Source organism: Mustela putorius, unplaced genomic scaffold (genome assembly GCF_011764305.1).
Source record: "Mustela putorius furo isolate JIRA1106 unplaced genomic scaffold, ASM1176430v1.1 tig00000487_pilon_pilon_pilon, whole genome shotgun sequence".
Lineage (NCBI taxonomy): Eukaryota > Metazoa > Chordata > Mammalia > Carnivora > Mustelidae > Mustela > Mustela putorius.
Window position 1 is genome coordinate 10414298 of NW_025421399.1, and position 14597 is coordinate 10428894.

Here is a 14597-nt window from a genome sequence, read left to right on the forward strand (position 1 = left end):
GCCAAATCACCAACCAATTCTCCAAGCGAGAAAAGTGTTTTGTGTTGTTTTTGTTTTTAAAATGGAGGTGTGTGGGGGGGGGGTGGTGGGTAAAACGTCTCCACGCAGGGACAACAGGTGCTGCCCTGCAAACACGAAACAGCCAAGCCGACCTTCTCAGCGAGCCAAATGCTTTTCAGCTAACCTAATGTTCTTCAACTGTTGCTTCAGGGGCTTTTCGGTAACAAAAAATGCTCCCTCGCCTTGGCCCTGCCGGTTTTTGGCCGCATCACTTACTACGGACTGCGTGTCTGACTTGTTTATCTGGGCGCACCCAGTCATCTCGCTCAGCGACCCAAGCGACCACGTTTCCTTAAATCAGAGCCCCGTGGACTCTGCTCGGAACTACATTACCCAGCGGCCCCCGCGCCCTTCGCAGGAAGGACGTCTGCGCACTAAGATACTCAGTTCCAAGTTTGGAGCTTTTAGCTGCCAGCCCTGGCCCATCATGTAGCTGCAGCACAGCCTTCCCTAACGTTGCAACTGGGGGAAAAATCACTTTCCAGTCTGTTTTGCAAGGTGTGCATTTCCATCTTGATTCCCTGAAAGTCCATCTGCTGCATCGGTCAAGAGAAACTCCACTTGCATGAAGATTGCACGCCTGCAGCTTGCATCTTTGTTGCAAAACTAGCTACAGAAGAGAAGCAAGGCAAAGTCTTTTGTGCTCCCCTCCCCCATCAAAGGAAAGGGGAAAATGTCTCAGTCGAAAGGTAAGAGCCTATTTGCATTACTTGCAAAAATGCAAAGGGTTACGCATGCATTTATGAATGCATGGATGCAATTTTCGCCTGGCGATTGCATTTTTAAGTTTGAGGTTTTCCACAGCTCAGTTGCATTTCCTGTTTAGTATGTGTCTTTTTTTTGCAGACACAGAGAGTTCCTGTAAGGCAGGGCTTGCAGTTCAGCTGTGCATTGACGTTATTTGCATTCTTCTGCTAGGATTACTGAGCTCTTTTTGCCTTTTGCACAGTCAGGAGAGATAGAGCAGGTTGGTAGCGTCTAAATGTGCAGTGCTTTATATAATTGTAAAATTCTTTAGTATGCACACACATTATAAGTAATTTTATGTGCAACAGGAATACAAACTTTTAAAAAGTCCGTAGGTGCCGGTGAAAGGTAAAAGTTGAGTTAAACTAGTCGGAAATTAATGTAATCTTATATTCCTTTGGGAATAAAGCGTTGCGGTGCCCGTTTTTAGCTGAATTTTCATTGATACCGCTTTGAACATTAAGCAACTTTTGATTTTTAAAGGAAGTAGAGGTGAAGTGTGAATAATAGCATATTACCAAAAAAGCAGACGAGAAGTCTTTCTCTTCTGAGATTTTGCACTGCACACCAATTGCTTATTGGCTCGCAGTATTTAGAAGCAGCAGCGAGGACATAGATGTTTTATGTCTCCCCATTTAGGAGATGCTTTGCATCTGGGGGGGCAAATATGGGGAGAAAAACTGTACTTTTAAGCATTACACCAACATGGGGGGAATGCACCATTTCGTTGAAAATCATAATGAAATCTTTTAAACGTGTAATTATGTGTATTTGGACAGCTATAATAGGTCAGAAATTCAGGGTTATTGTTGTTTTTAATTTTTTTCTTTTTCCATTTTTTTTTTTTTTTTTAAACACAGTTGTATTTTGCAGGCTTAATGTGATACTGGAGAGGGGATTTAAAAAATTCCTGACATGGCACCAGAGAACTGAGGGGGTGCTGTCAGGTGCCTCTAGGACCCTAAGTCACTACTTGTTTCAGAACAAATCCTTCACTATAGAGAAAGCGTATGCCATGTGAGAATGTGTGGAGGGAAGAGGTGGGTTAGGGATAGGTGAATAAGGCTACCAGGGACACTACGTGCATGGGTAAGACCCAGTGAAATTAAAGTGTCTCATAAGCTTTCTGTTTTATTTTTTTATTTTTTGGATTTTGTTGAATTCTACCTGATGGGAATCACACATCTCTAGACCAAGAAGGAAGTGATATATGTTCTCGGGAGTTCAAAGTAGGACTGTGTTTTCCCTGACCATGAGGCAAGAATGGGAATTTGGAAAGCTCAGAGTGCTGAAGAACCTAGGAACAGGCATTATGAAGTACAGGTGTTCCTTAGTAGAGGGGAAACCTACGGTCTCCTGAGCAGAGACATAACAGCTTAGAATGGGCATTCTAGGCTTTGAGGTATTAAAGAGCTGGCATCTAGTTACTTTGTATTTGGTATGCCCTCATTTATTCAATTCAGTTTAATAGATATATACATATGTATGTGTATGTACATATTAGTGTATGTACGTAATATATATATAGTGTGTGTATATATATTGTATGTGTGTGTGTGTGTGTGTATTGCATAAGATTAGGGGGCATACAAAATATTTAAAATGTACTTGTCTCCTTCAAGGAACTTACCATTTAGAAAGCATGTGTGCAAATCATTATGATACAAGATAATTGCATAGATAGTGAAAAGAAATGGCCCAGTTGGGAGTTTAGAGATGGTAGTGATCTCTCTGGGAGATAAGAAGGTTTCATGAAGAAGATGGTATTATAGTGATCTTATCTATGGACCTTAGGGTCTAAAGTAAATCAGGTTCCTTTTCTACTTTTTTTTTTTTTTTTTTTTTTTTTTTTGGCTCACTCTGAAGGTAGCTCTGTCCCAATAGAGCTGAGTTGGGAAACTAGAAGGCACTAGCATGGCACACCTCCATGAAGAGTGTGCCCATGGTAGATCAGCTACTGGTGGTTCCTCAAATCAGTTCCTAGTTAGCCAAATGATTTTCTTAATTGAGTCCTCTTTGGAAGGTACATCTGGTGCCAGTGTTCCTGTCCAAAAGGAAGATTATCGATACAAAGAAGTGATGATCATTTCAGAAATGGCATGGGATCCTTGGCTTGGATATTGAGTGTGGAATTGGCCTAATTTGGCTACGGTAGTCTCAAGGGGCCAAGACATTTTTTGCAGTACCAAACTGCTTTGTAATACTACAACCAAATGGATTGGGAGTTAAAAGTGAAAGGTGGATACAACCTCATGGTATTGAAGAATTTAACCACGTGTTCAATCCAAAGGACCTTTACAAACTTTCTAGATCACTATAATTCGGTCTCACAGACCTCTAATTTAAGGCAGAGCAGAGGCAAAGGAATTACAGACTCCCTGGGAGCTGGAAGGACCGGGCTGCTTCTTTCCAGCCTTACCAACAGTGAGATTCCGAGAAAGAATTTCTTAAAAAGAAATTTTGTTTTCCACAGTTGTAACTTTAGGTGGTATGCTTTTCAGCTTGTTTATATTAGCTGTCTGGGGTTGAGCTGACATTTTTCAAATATTAAAGTGGTAGAATGCCTTTTGAGGAAATCTGAAATGTAAGTTAACAGGAAGGGCACCCAGAAAGTGCAGGAATTCCTGCACATTACAGGAAGACAAGCTACAGGAAAAATGTGTCATCTACATTCCCCGGGAGAGAAAAACTATTGTTATTAGCCATGATGATTTGAGAGAGGGAGGTCCGGAGGTCCGGCATCTCCCTGTTCACCTGAAAATACAGACCAAGTCTGACTCTGTAAGAAAGGCACTCTCTCTCCCTTCTCCCTCTTTTCACCTTTTAAAAATATCAGCTTCCCTTAGTTTAAGACAGTACTGGGTAAATCGTGTTGGAGGAAATGCACGGAAGGCATAATTCAAAAGTATGTAGGAGTGGGGCAGACACTCCTAGGGGCTCTTTTCATCTGTAATTCATTCCACCCTGGGAAATGAAATGTGTAAATTTCTCATTCTGTATAAATTCCTTTGTTAGGTTGTACCAGACAGACTTGTCATGCTTAGCCTGTAATCTGAGCCAGGATGTTTTATAACCCCGTACATCTCAGGACACAAAATCAGAATAGGTACCTTGGGTTTCCCCGAGCTTGTTTTGTGTCGGTGTGGCATTCAGCACTTCACAGCCCGCTGAGTGTCAGCTGTGGGGGTTCTGAGGGGCTCTTGTGGTGGTCCATTTGATGCTGGAGTTACAAAGGGCTGAGATTTATCTCATTGGAACTACTTTCTAGTATTTTAAAATCTGAAAGATCTATAAGGAATATTTTTAGAACCAAAGGAAAAAGTACACACATAGCACTTGTTCATTATAGAAACGTTTAAAAATAAAGGAAAGGAATGTAAGACTCACTAGTGACCACAGCATATATTTGGGCTTATATCCTTTTGGACTTTTTTTTTTTTAATGGTCCCTGTATATGTGTATGAGTAAATGTAAAGTGTGTATAGACCTAATGCCTATTTAGTTACCTTTTGTTTCACTTACCAATATACTGTGAGATATTTCCAAGTGAATATATCTACATATGTGTGTATATGTGTGTGTGTGTATATATATATATAGATATATATATATATAATTTTTTTTTTTTTTTAAAGAAGGAGGGACAGAGGGAGAGAGAGAATCTGAAGCAGGTTCCATGCCCAGTGTAGAGTCGAGGCGAGGCTTGATCTCATGACCCTGAGATCATGACCTGAGTGGAAACCAAGAGTCTGGTGCTTAATCACCTAAGCCAACCATATGCCCCGCCAAGTGAATGTATTTTTCTACATTCATAATATTCAGTTGTCTTTGGTTTACTTCAACAGAACCTTTCTGTTTATTCACTTTCAATATTATGAAGTTACCATGAGGGTCAGCTCAGCTTGTATGTTATTCTGTAGACTGTGGCCTTAGACGAAATCCCAGGTTCTGGATATCAAATTCTTCCCCATTGTCGTTTTCTGTTCCACCTTTTAAAAATAGATTTCTTCTATTATAAAAATGATATACACTCATTGCAAACAAAATTCAAGCCAAAGAGAATTTCATAATAAGAAAAGCAAAAATCACTTCAACTCATACCATCCAGAGCTAATTACTGGTGACTTTTCGGTAAACATCTCCTTACATGTGTACACACATACGTGAGTGCACACATACACGTAAGTGCTATTTTGCACGCGATAGATGATAGTTTGCAACTTGCTTTATACTCTGCCATGTGTCGTGGGATCTTTCCCTATTCACACACGTTCACTTACCCCATTCTTTTAAACAGTTGCTTATTTTAATTTGTAAGGATGTAGCTGTTTAATTAATCTCCAGGTAGACGTTCATATAGTTCTTTTTTTTTCCCCCAGCTATAAGCAATATTGGAATAAATGCTATGAACATACATTTGTGCATTTGCCCAATTATGTCTTTAAAATGAATTCCTAGAAATGGAAGTGCTAGGTCAGAGGGCATGGACATATTGCCAAATTGCCCTCCAGAGACCTAACACGAATTCTTATTCCCATAAGTGTCTGGGAGTTCTCATTCTCTGGTTTAAGCATCGCGGTAAATATTACCAAATAAATTGCTGTCCAGAAAGACCATGGCTACTTTTCCTTCATCCTAGGTCTCATAATTTGAAAAAAAAAAAAAAAACCCAAAAAACTTTGCCAATTTGATTGCATTTTTTAGTAAAAAAAAAAAAAAAATGAGAGAAAGTTGAAATCCCCCCCTTTTTTTGACATTTGTGCTTTATGTGTTTGAGTTTTTCTCGTAAAATGTATGTTGAAGTTTTAATTTGGGGATCAAATTATTTCCAGAGTTAGGACAGAACATTCCAAAATTGCAAAGCTTAGGTAATCACGGGTTGAGAGTTGGGTCCCATGTGTCTCAACTGTTTAGTTCCCTGGTGAGTTCTAATTTTAATTTTAACCCAAATGTCTTAAGTAAACGTCACATATTTCATAAATTCATTTTGTTATACTTTTATAGCTATCTAGAACTATATTAAAAATAAGGAAAAAAAAGGATTGATCTGGTTAAAATTCTAGTCTGGAAAATGACTTACTTCTGGACAATTTCTGCATTTTCCGGTAATCTCTATAGGCAAAAGTAGCTTTTCTTTCGTTTCATAAATAATTCTTGCCTAGCACCTGGCTGTGTTCTATGCACTGTTGCAGAAAAGTTGCCTTTTTATTTTTAAGCCCCATGTGCAATCATGCGCATCATGAAAGTGGTTTAGTTTGTGAAATTTGTTGGAAGAACTAAGGCTGTGGTCGACTTTGATGACATCCCAAATTATAGGACAATCACAAGGTCTTATCATAGCCTTCTTTCGTGAACTTGCTTATTTATGTATCCTGATATTCAGTGATAGAATTTAGAGCTAGGAAAGGAGTTTTGTCGTCTAATCAGCTTCTTTTACAAATGAGTAAACTGAAGCTTTGCAGGAAAGTGATTTGCCTGTAGACAGCCAGAGGTGGAATTTAGTCCCCTGATTCTCTGTCCCAAAGTTCTTTTCACTAAACAACATGCAAAGATTAGCAGTACACATGTATAAAGCATTTTTTTCCCCCTTCAGAATCTTTTTAGTATATTTCACACTTCTGTTTTGTTTTGTTTTGTTTGTTTTTGTGGGGAGCATGCTGGCAAAAGGGGCTGACAGGCCAAACAGTAGGGGTACTTTTCCTGTACTCAAGAAATGGCGATACATGAATCATGGTGGTGGGGCTTCCTCCCAGTTCTCTGCCAGGGGATATTTTGCAAATATTCTCATTTTAAATCCCGGTGCTTACACTCCACAGCTGCAAGTTTTAACCACTATAATTGTTATTTGCCTTTTATGGACGATCTCTGAAAGCCCCTGCTGGGTAACTAACAGCTCTTCTTGTAGATCTTTGTGTCTCCACCTCTCTTAGCATTGTGCTGATAAATAATAAGTGCTCAATAAATGTCCGACCGGAGTATTTTTAATCAGTGGGGGGTCTCTATCACTTTCCTCCACATTTCATCAGAGGTTTGGGGTAATTAAATTATAAGGTAATTTTCTTCCTCTGTTGCCTTGTTAGATGCCCGTTAGATCTTTGCTTCATTATTTGGAAGTAGCAAGAATAGCATAAATGACAATTTAGATGGTTGAAGAAGTGTCATCTCTCCCACCGATGTTCTCTAGACAGATGGTCTATCCTCGGCTTCTTCTTTTAAAAATATGTGGAACTGGGGCGCCTGGGTGGCTCAGTGGGTTAAAGCCTCTGCCTTCGGTTCAGGTCATGATCCCAGGGTCCTAGGATCGAGCCCCGCATCGGGCTCTCTGCTCAGTGGGAAGCCTGCTTCCCTTCCTCTCTCTCTGCCTGTCTCTCTCCCTACTTGTGATCTCTCTCTTCAGGATCCAATGAGATGGGACAAGAGTGAATGGCTCCCATCCTGTGCTGGTCTCAACAGCTCTTTGTAAGTTACCTCAGCACTTGAGCCTCTGAAGGGTTGTCAGGGTTACCCTGAAAGTTTTCAACAGCTGGCGGCTCAGTGACAAAACAGGGAATTCTGCAAGGGTAACCCCCACAGGCAACAATTCCCCACTTCCTCCTTACCCACTCCTGATGTCCATGCTGCCCCCCCTTCTGTCCTGGGATTGGTTTTTGCCCTGTCTCCTCATAGGGTCTTCCTTTCCTGAGCTGGTCCCTACAGTTGCATATGCGGCCCATAAAACCCCTTTCTGCAATGAAAGGATATTCAGGTTATAACCTAGTCACATGAAGTCTATCAAAGCATTGTAGTGGAGTCAAGTTCAGTTGTGAGTTGAAGCCTTAAATAGACCCTTGCTGGATAGCCCATTGTCTGCTTTATATTTGAGTCTCTTTAACCCTCCTTAAGTTGGATAGTTGGATTGGGATCAACCTTTTTTTTTTTTTTTTTTTTTTTTTTTTTAATAGCTGTAGGTCTAGATGTGGATCTCAGCCCACACCCCAACACCCCGTGCGATCCTCATCCTCAACCTCATCTATTATGGGAGTGACTTTTCACGTGTTATGCCTTTGAACTTCACATACATTCTTTGGGGATAATTCCCATTACTGTTAATTTACAAATGGGGAACTGAGGCTCCGGTGAGTTAACGACGTGCCTGCAGCTGGACCAGTAAGCAGCAGAGGCAGGATGCAAAGACAAGCCTGTTTGACCACAGGGCCCATGCTCATTCTCAGGGAAGTTGAAAACTGTCGCTTCACCTGTGTTTAAGGATAGCCCATGAGCTAAAATGGGAAAAACAACCCCAGAGAGTAATATTTTGTGACACATGAAAATCATATAACATTCAAAGTCAGTGTCTACAAATAAAGTTTTATTAAGACACAGCTGTGCACATGCATTTATGTGTTGTCTGGGATGGCTTTTACCCACAACCCCCCCCCCCCCCCGCACCCCCAGCAGTGGTAGAGTTGAATAGTAGTGATGGAGACATTATGCCCCACAGAGCCCCAAATAGTTACTGTTTGGCCTTTTTCAAAATACATTTACTGACCTTGCCCTTTATGACTTATTTCAACCAAGTAATGGAATCTTTTCATGATGGGGCTTCCATATTACATTCCTCTTTGGCTTTAATTGGAGGTTGTGAACCTGGGCAACTCCTCCACCAGCGACCTCTGAGGCCCAGCCCACAGGAAATGTCTGAGTGGTGCTTCTCCTGGTTATGGGATTTGTAGGCCATTGCTCATTTCCGCCGAACTCAGCTACCGGTCTCCGGCAGCCCATCCTGGGGTCCTTTCCCCTCAGCTGCACTCTTCCTGTTTGCTCCAGATTTCTTTTCTTCATTGCCCCTCCCACTGAGAAGCTGTTCATTCGTTCTTCCCCTGCTCCTTTCCTTCTCCCCTTCCTGATCACACTTTTTGTTGAAAAAGCTGATAAAGTACAAGCAATTTCTCACTGCCATGGTTGCCTGGCTTTGTTGATTCTGATCATGAGCCAGCCCAGAAGGTCCATCGTTTTCTTTTGCGAGAGAGAAGATGGAAGCTTCCCTCTGGGTGTAGGATCTTACACATCTTCCCCAGAGAGCTTTGCACTTATCATCGCCTGCGAAGTTAGAGCTGGTGTTTCGCATGGACTCTCCCACCTCTGGGGGGACACTTTTGTTTGGGGAGTGAGTATCCTTTGGCTTACAGAGTCGCTTAAACTATGGGTATTATGTGTATGGAGGAAGGAGGGTCCAGGGAGATGTTCTGCAAAGGGAGGGACGAGGTGTGGATGGAAGCTAACGGGAGACAGAGTCGCTTCAGTAGGATGAGCCTAGATTCGCTCACCATATCCAGAGTGAGGTAAGCTTAAGTCACATACGGGGGAGGGCTACAGTTCTTACTCTTCTAGATGGTAGCAACGCTGCAGATTCTTTCTGTATTCCAGAAGCTGTGCTTAACCATCGATCTGAATTATCTGAATTATCTCCTTGTCCCCTTACTAGGGTGTGATGAGGTGATGCCCCATTTTGTATATGAGCAAACTGAGGCCAGAGAGGTCAAGGAACTTGCCTTAGATGGCACGGTTGACAGCACAGCAGTGGCTTTAATCAAGGTCTGTCTGACCCGAGAACCTGAGCTCCTGGCTACTCCACTTGAGTTAAGTTACCCCATAGTACATTTATGAACCCATTACCCAGAAGACAGTGTTGGTGGTAGAAAACATGAGTGGATTCTGTGTGAATTTGCATACACCAGGGCTGGGTATGATAATTAGGAGGGGCTGTCCAGTGTCTACCTATGTAGAGGTTCCTTTTGACTTGTTCCTTTAAGCCTCTGTTGATCATGGGATAGCAAGTCTGACTCATTCTGAGTGTTAAGGTTGAATTCCAAGTACAAAGTATCCATGAGTAGAAGGAAGCTGGTTACAACTGGTCTACTGATAGATACTGTACAGACAGGAAGTTACTGTTAAACATCAGCAATGAATATTGATTCCATTACCTGTCTTACAGGCTGTAATGAGGCAGCTCCAAACTTTAGGTGTTTCCCTGCACCTCTCAGTTAAACTTTTTTTTAAACAGTACTAAGAACATGACCAGTTTGGCACCACCATACCTAAGAAGAGGCATATAATTCCTTTGTGGCTTAGTGATTTCCTGTATTCCTGGTTATTTCTCTGTAAAGGTAACAAGTGTCGTTTCCTTGAAATTGCGAGTGAGCCTACCTGTCCACTGCTTTCCTCTTGTACTGGATGGTGTGGAAGAAACTAGAATTCTCTCTTTTTGTGGTGGAGGAGGGAGCTGGGGGAGTGGGGAATCAATGCTCTCTGTCAACTTTTCTCTCCTGCCAAAGCAGGACAGTCACACCTATGTTTCAGTCGTTTCCTAGGGATCCCATGCAGAAGCCATGGGGATAGATGGTCTGGATGATGAGTGACAAGTTATTTATTCCCTTCCCCCATCCTCCCCGCTCCAGTCCGACATGGGAGGAATGGGTTAGAGATAAGGGTCAGGCTAGACTCTGAAGAACCAGCAGAAACAGAATGGTAAAGAGTATGGGGGTTCTTTTGGAGTGAAGGTGTGGAAACAACCTCTCTGTGGTATTTGAAATCGTAATAACCATATTCCTCCAGCTTTCTTGACTCCTTCGTGTGCCCCAAACTCTGTTGCCATTTGAAAAACATAATCCCAGAGACTCTGAACATGCCTATAGGGAGAGCTCGTATAAGCTCGTATAATTCAACCAGTAAAGTTGGGATCGATGGTTCCATTTAAGACACTGAGCTCGTGGAACTAGACAGAGGAGCACCAACCGTGCCCTGGTCTTCTACTTACTCCCTATGAGCCTTGAAAAATCTTCTTATCCTCTAGCTTTTGTTTCTTTACCAGCTAAATGGAGAGACCGACATTCCTTCCCAGGATTGTTATGAAAATTAGGGAAGTTTATCTATATCATGTGTTTTGGCCAGTGCTTGAAATCATTTCTTCAACAAATATTTATTGGGCACGCTGCTGGGTTTGAGGCATTGTGCTGTGCCAGGCTCACTGTGAACATAAATTTGCTCCCTTCTTCCTTTCTTTCTAGCCCTGAGAAGCTTATTGCCCAGTAGGAGGTTAAGAAAAACACAGAAGTGTGTAGACTGGAAGCTAGAATCCTAGATATGCCCAGAAGAGTCAGGAGGTCCAAGGGATGAGAAGGGGCTCAGGGGAATTTTTACAGTGAGTGTGCAAGTATCAACATGAATTTCAGAGCTGATGAGGAAATTGTGCCCGGGATCCAAGGTCTGGATGGAGAAGGAATCTCGCTTGACTTCAAGAATCCAGGGGCACTAAGAGATTGTTCATATATGCACAACAGTTCCTTAGAAGAATAAAAAAGAGATATCCAAGCAAAATACCCAAAGCTTAAAAGACCTCATTTGTATTTTCTAAGAATTTCCTTTTTCTTACCAAGCTATATACTACTGTTATTACTTATGATCACAATAAGTTAATAAATGAAATATATCCTCTCTCATACTGTTAGAGGGTTTTTTTTTTTTCTTGATTGTGGAAACTCCAGGAAACCCAGAGGTTAATAGTTAAACAAGTATATCATATCACCTGGGTTTATAGGCACACTGTAATTATATAAGCAAGCTGTTGGTTCAATGATCAACGTCTAGCTAAGTCAGGGAATATTTTCCAGAGCATGGCCACAGCTGCAATTTTCATTTTTTATAACCTGCCAACCTGCCTTTTCCATTTCTTAGGGCTTTTCCTTTTTCTAGAATCATCAGAAGTCGGTTAGAGAGGAAAACTGTTCAGTGCACTTCTGAATTTTACTTACCTTATGGGAGGTGTTCCAGAATGTTCTTTGTTTTACCAAAGTTACTCTCTCTAGCAGGATATCGGGTACTGGCAAGAGAGTTCATAAATCTTGTGTGTGGGTATTTTCAATTTCAGAAAAATTCCATTTAAAAGATGATTATACGGAAACAATTGATAGGTTCAATTAACTTATCTTTCATTATCTTGGTTTAAAAAACACAGTGACCTATAGCTCTGAAGCTCCCAGTGTGTTCTTTCTCAGTGTGACCAGTACGTAGTCACCTGCTTTCTCCTCAGTGACTTCATTCAGCTCAGGGTCAGTAAAGTGGTGGAGGCGGGTGGGTGGACTCACCTGCCTTCAGAGTCAGGAAAGGGACAGGGCGCTTTTTGCCTCACCTTGCTGTGTGGTTAAGGAGCATGTAAGACCCAGCCAGGTAGACAGGACCTGCCAGCTATGTCATCTCTTGAATGGCTTGCCAAGTCTTCTTGCTTGGGACTTTGTTCCTGAATGAGCTTCCATTTTTATAGGTAAAGTAGAAAAAAAAATACGGATTTAATTCTGGAGTTGATTTAAGTGTGAGATTGAGGGACACCTGGGTAGCTCAGTGGTTAAGCGGCTGCCTTCGGCTCAGGTCATGATCCCCGGGTCCTGGGATCCAGCTGGCAGAGAGCTCCTTGCTCAGCAGGGAACCTGCTTCTCCCTCTCCCTCTGCTTGTGGCTCTACTTGTGCTCTCTGTCAAAAAAAAAAAAAAGGTGAGATTCAGAGATCCTGATACATTAGGGTTAGAGAACTTTTCCCATCCCCAATTTCAATCTTTTTTTTTTCCCCCCTGATGTGATCTGGCTAAGGAAAAGAGAGTCAGTGTTGGCTGACTCATGGTTGAGAAGGCTGGGGATGCCGAGGACCATATATTTTTTTAGTTGAATTTAACAAACATTATCGAACCATTAAATTACCTGCCCCTTGCACTGTGCTATGTAAATACCCAGACAAATAGAATTCCATCACTACCCTTGGGAAGCTCTATAGTCTGTGGGATGTAGTCTTTCTCTAGGGCTGCCAGAACAGATAACACAAATTGGGTGGATCACACAATAGGAATTTATTGTCTCACAGCTCTGGAGGCCACGGATCTGAGATCATGGTGGTGGCCAGGTTGTTCTTTCTGAGGGCTGGGAAGAAGAATCCATTTTATGCTTTTCTTCTAGCTCCTGGTGTTGCTGACCATCTTTGACATTCCTTGGAGGCACGTAGATGCCTCGTCACCTGGCCTATGCCTTCGTGTTCATGTGGTGTTTTCTCTGTGTGGGCACCTGTGTCTAAGTATCTCCTTTTTATGATGACACTGGTCGTATTGGATTAAGGCCCCCCTTAATCCCATGTAACCTTATCTTAAGTGATGATAAATGCAATGACCCTATTTCCAAGTAAGGTATATTCGGAGGTACTGGGGGTTTAAGACTTGAACATAACAATTTTAGGGGGACACAGTTCAGCCCATAACATGGGAAGATAAACATGGCGGCACGCTCATGCTCTCCTTGTGATACGCCCATGAGTTCTGTTACAGCAGCAGCCAGGACACCCAGGAAGGTAAATGTTCTTACTCGACCTGTGAAGGAGAAGAACCTTAAACTGGCAATAATGAAACTGGAAATATGGTTCTTCTCAGTAGAATAAGCAAGTACAACAAGAGGCTGGCCATCTGGTCCGTGAGCAGACTACCTGCTCTTCCTTCTGATTTTCTATTGTTAATGACAGACTGGATGCTTCTAAATTGGGGGGTGTTAGCTTGGAAAACACACAACACACACACAGACACACACACGCTGGTGCTGTATTGCTTCCCCACACTGAACTCACGTTTGGGGGTAATGAGATCTACTGAGCACTTGCAGTGGTTGTCACAGGCAGCTTTCTTGGCCAGACACAGAGGTAGTGCACTGACAAGTGGGGGAAGAGGGCATCCTTTCCTTGTACCACATGGTCCTAGTCCTAACGAAACAAAGCTGAAGAGGGAATGGGAATGAGTAAGAACCAAGGCGCTGTAGCCAGGCAAAGCTTATTTTTAGAAAAGGCCTGTAAGCCTTCAAACAACAAAAAAAAGAATTCTACGTGAGTGTTACCAAGCTCTTAAATATTGATTTTTTTTCTTTTTTAAGAGCGACAGCGACCATGCGAACAGGGGAGAGAGAGGGGCAGAGGGAGAGAGAGAATCTTCAGCAGGCTCCACACCCAGCTCAGAGCCCAACTCAGGGCTTGATCTCAGGACCCTGAGCTCATGACCTGAGCTGAAATCAGGAGTTGGAAGCTTACCCCACTGGGCCACCCAGATGCCCTCTTGAGTATTGATTATTAACAACAGGTCTTTTCAAGTCTGTGTATATTTATTAGGGTTAATAGTCATCTTTATTTTCTTAAAGATGTGGTCAGAGTAGGTTTGGCATCAAATTATGTATGAATGTACTAGGATCCAGCTTGGGTGAGAGGGTCCAGTATGGGATGAAATCGTGAGGGCATGTTGTGGTCGGAAGGCAGGTGGCTGGGGGTAAGGTCGGTGGGAAGGAACTTTTCCAGTTTAGGACAGACATCCATGTCCTGCTGCCCTGTTAGGGTGTTGATGGAGGTATGCTTCAAGTATGGGGGAGGCGGGTGGGCACCCCAGAAGAAAGCTAGAGAAGGATAAAGCATCCCTCAGAGCTCAGTGGGTGGTCGTGGGAGAGGCAGTCCAAACAGCAAAAGACAGGTGGGCAGCAGAAGCGAGGCAGAAAGTCAAGTATTCGATGAGTCAATGTGAAAAGGGAAGAAAGGAATAATAAGCAGGGAGATGGGTTGGAACACAGGGACCGGCGGCTCCAAGGGTCCACGCAACCAGGGTGCAGAATTCAGGCAGGAGCGGCCGTCGCTTCCCACCCACTTTAGCCCTGCGCGTAAGGAATGACCATGCACCTCACCTGTTTCTCGAAGCCTCGCTGGCTATTGTGTGATGCCCTCACTGGGAGCCGGTGGAGGTAGGG

General features: G+C 42.7%; 1 protein-coding gene across 3 annotated transcripts in view; it reads left to right on the top strand.

Annotated features, from left to right (window-relative positions):
• The first annotated feature begins 439 nt into the window (after nt 1-439).
• The window catches only part of MAP2K6 (mitogen-activated protein kinase kinase 6), a 118838-nt gene continuing 104680 nt past the window's right edge, over nt 440-14597 (top strand). For 2 of the 3 annotated variants that reach the window (XM_004749075.3, XM_004749074.3), the window contains exon 1: nt 441-749. In XM_004749075.3, coding sequence (XP_004749132.1) covers nt 734-749 — 16 coding nt within the window. In that variant the 5' untranslated portion in view covers nt 441-733. Of the gene's footprint in view, nt 750-14597 lie in introns of all 3 variants that reach the window. The other variant, XM_045080963.1, reaches the window with a different exon arrangement.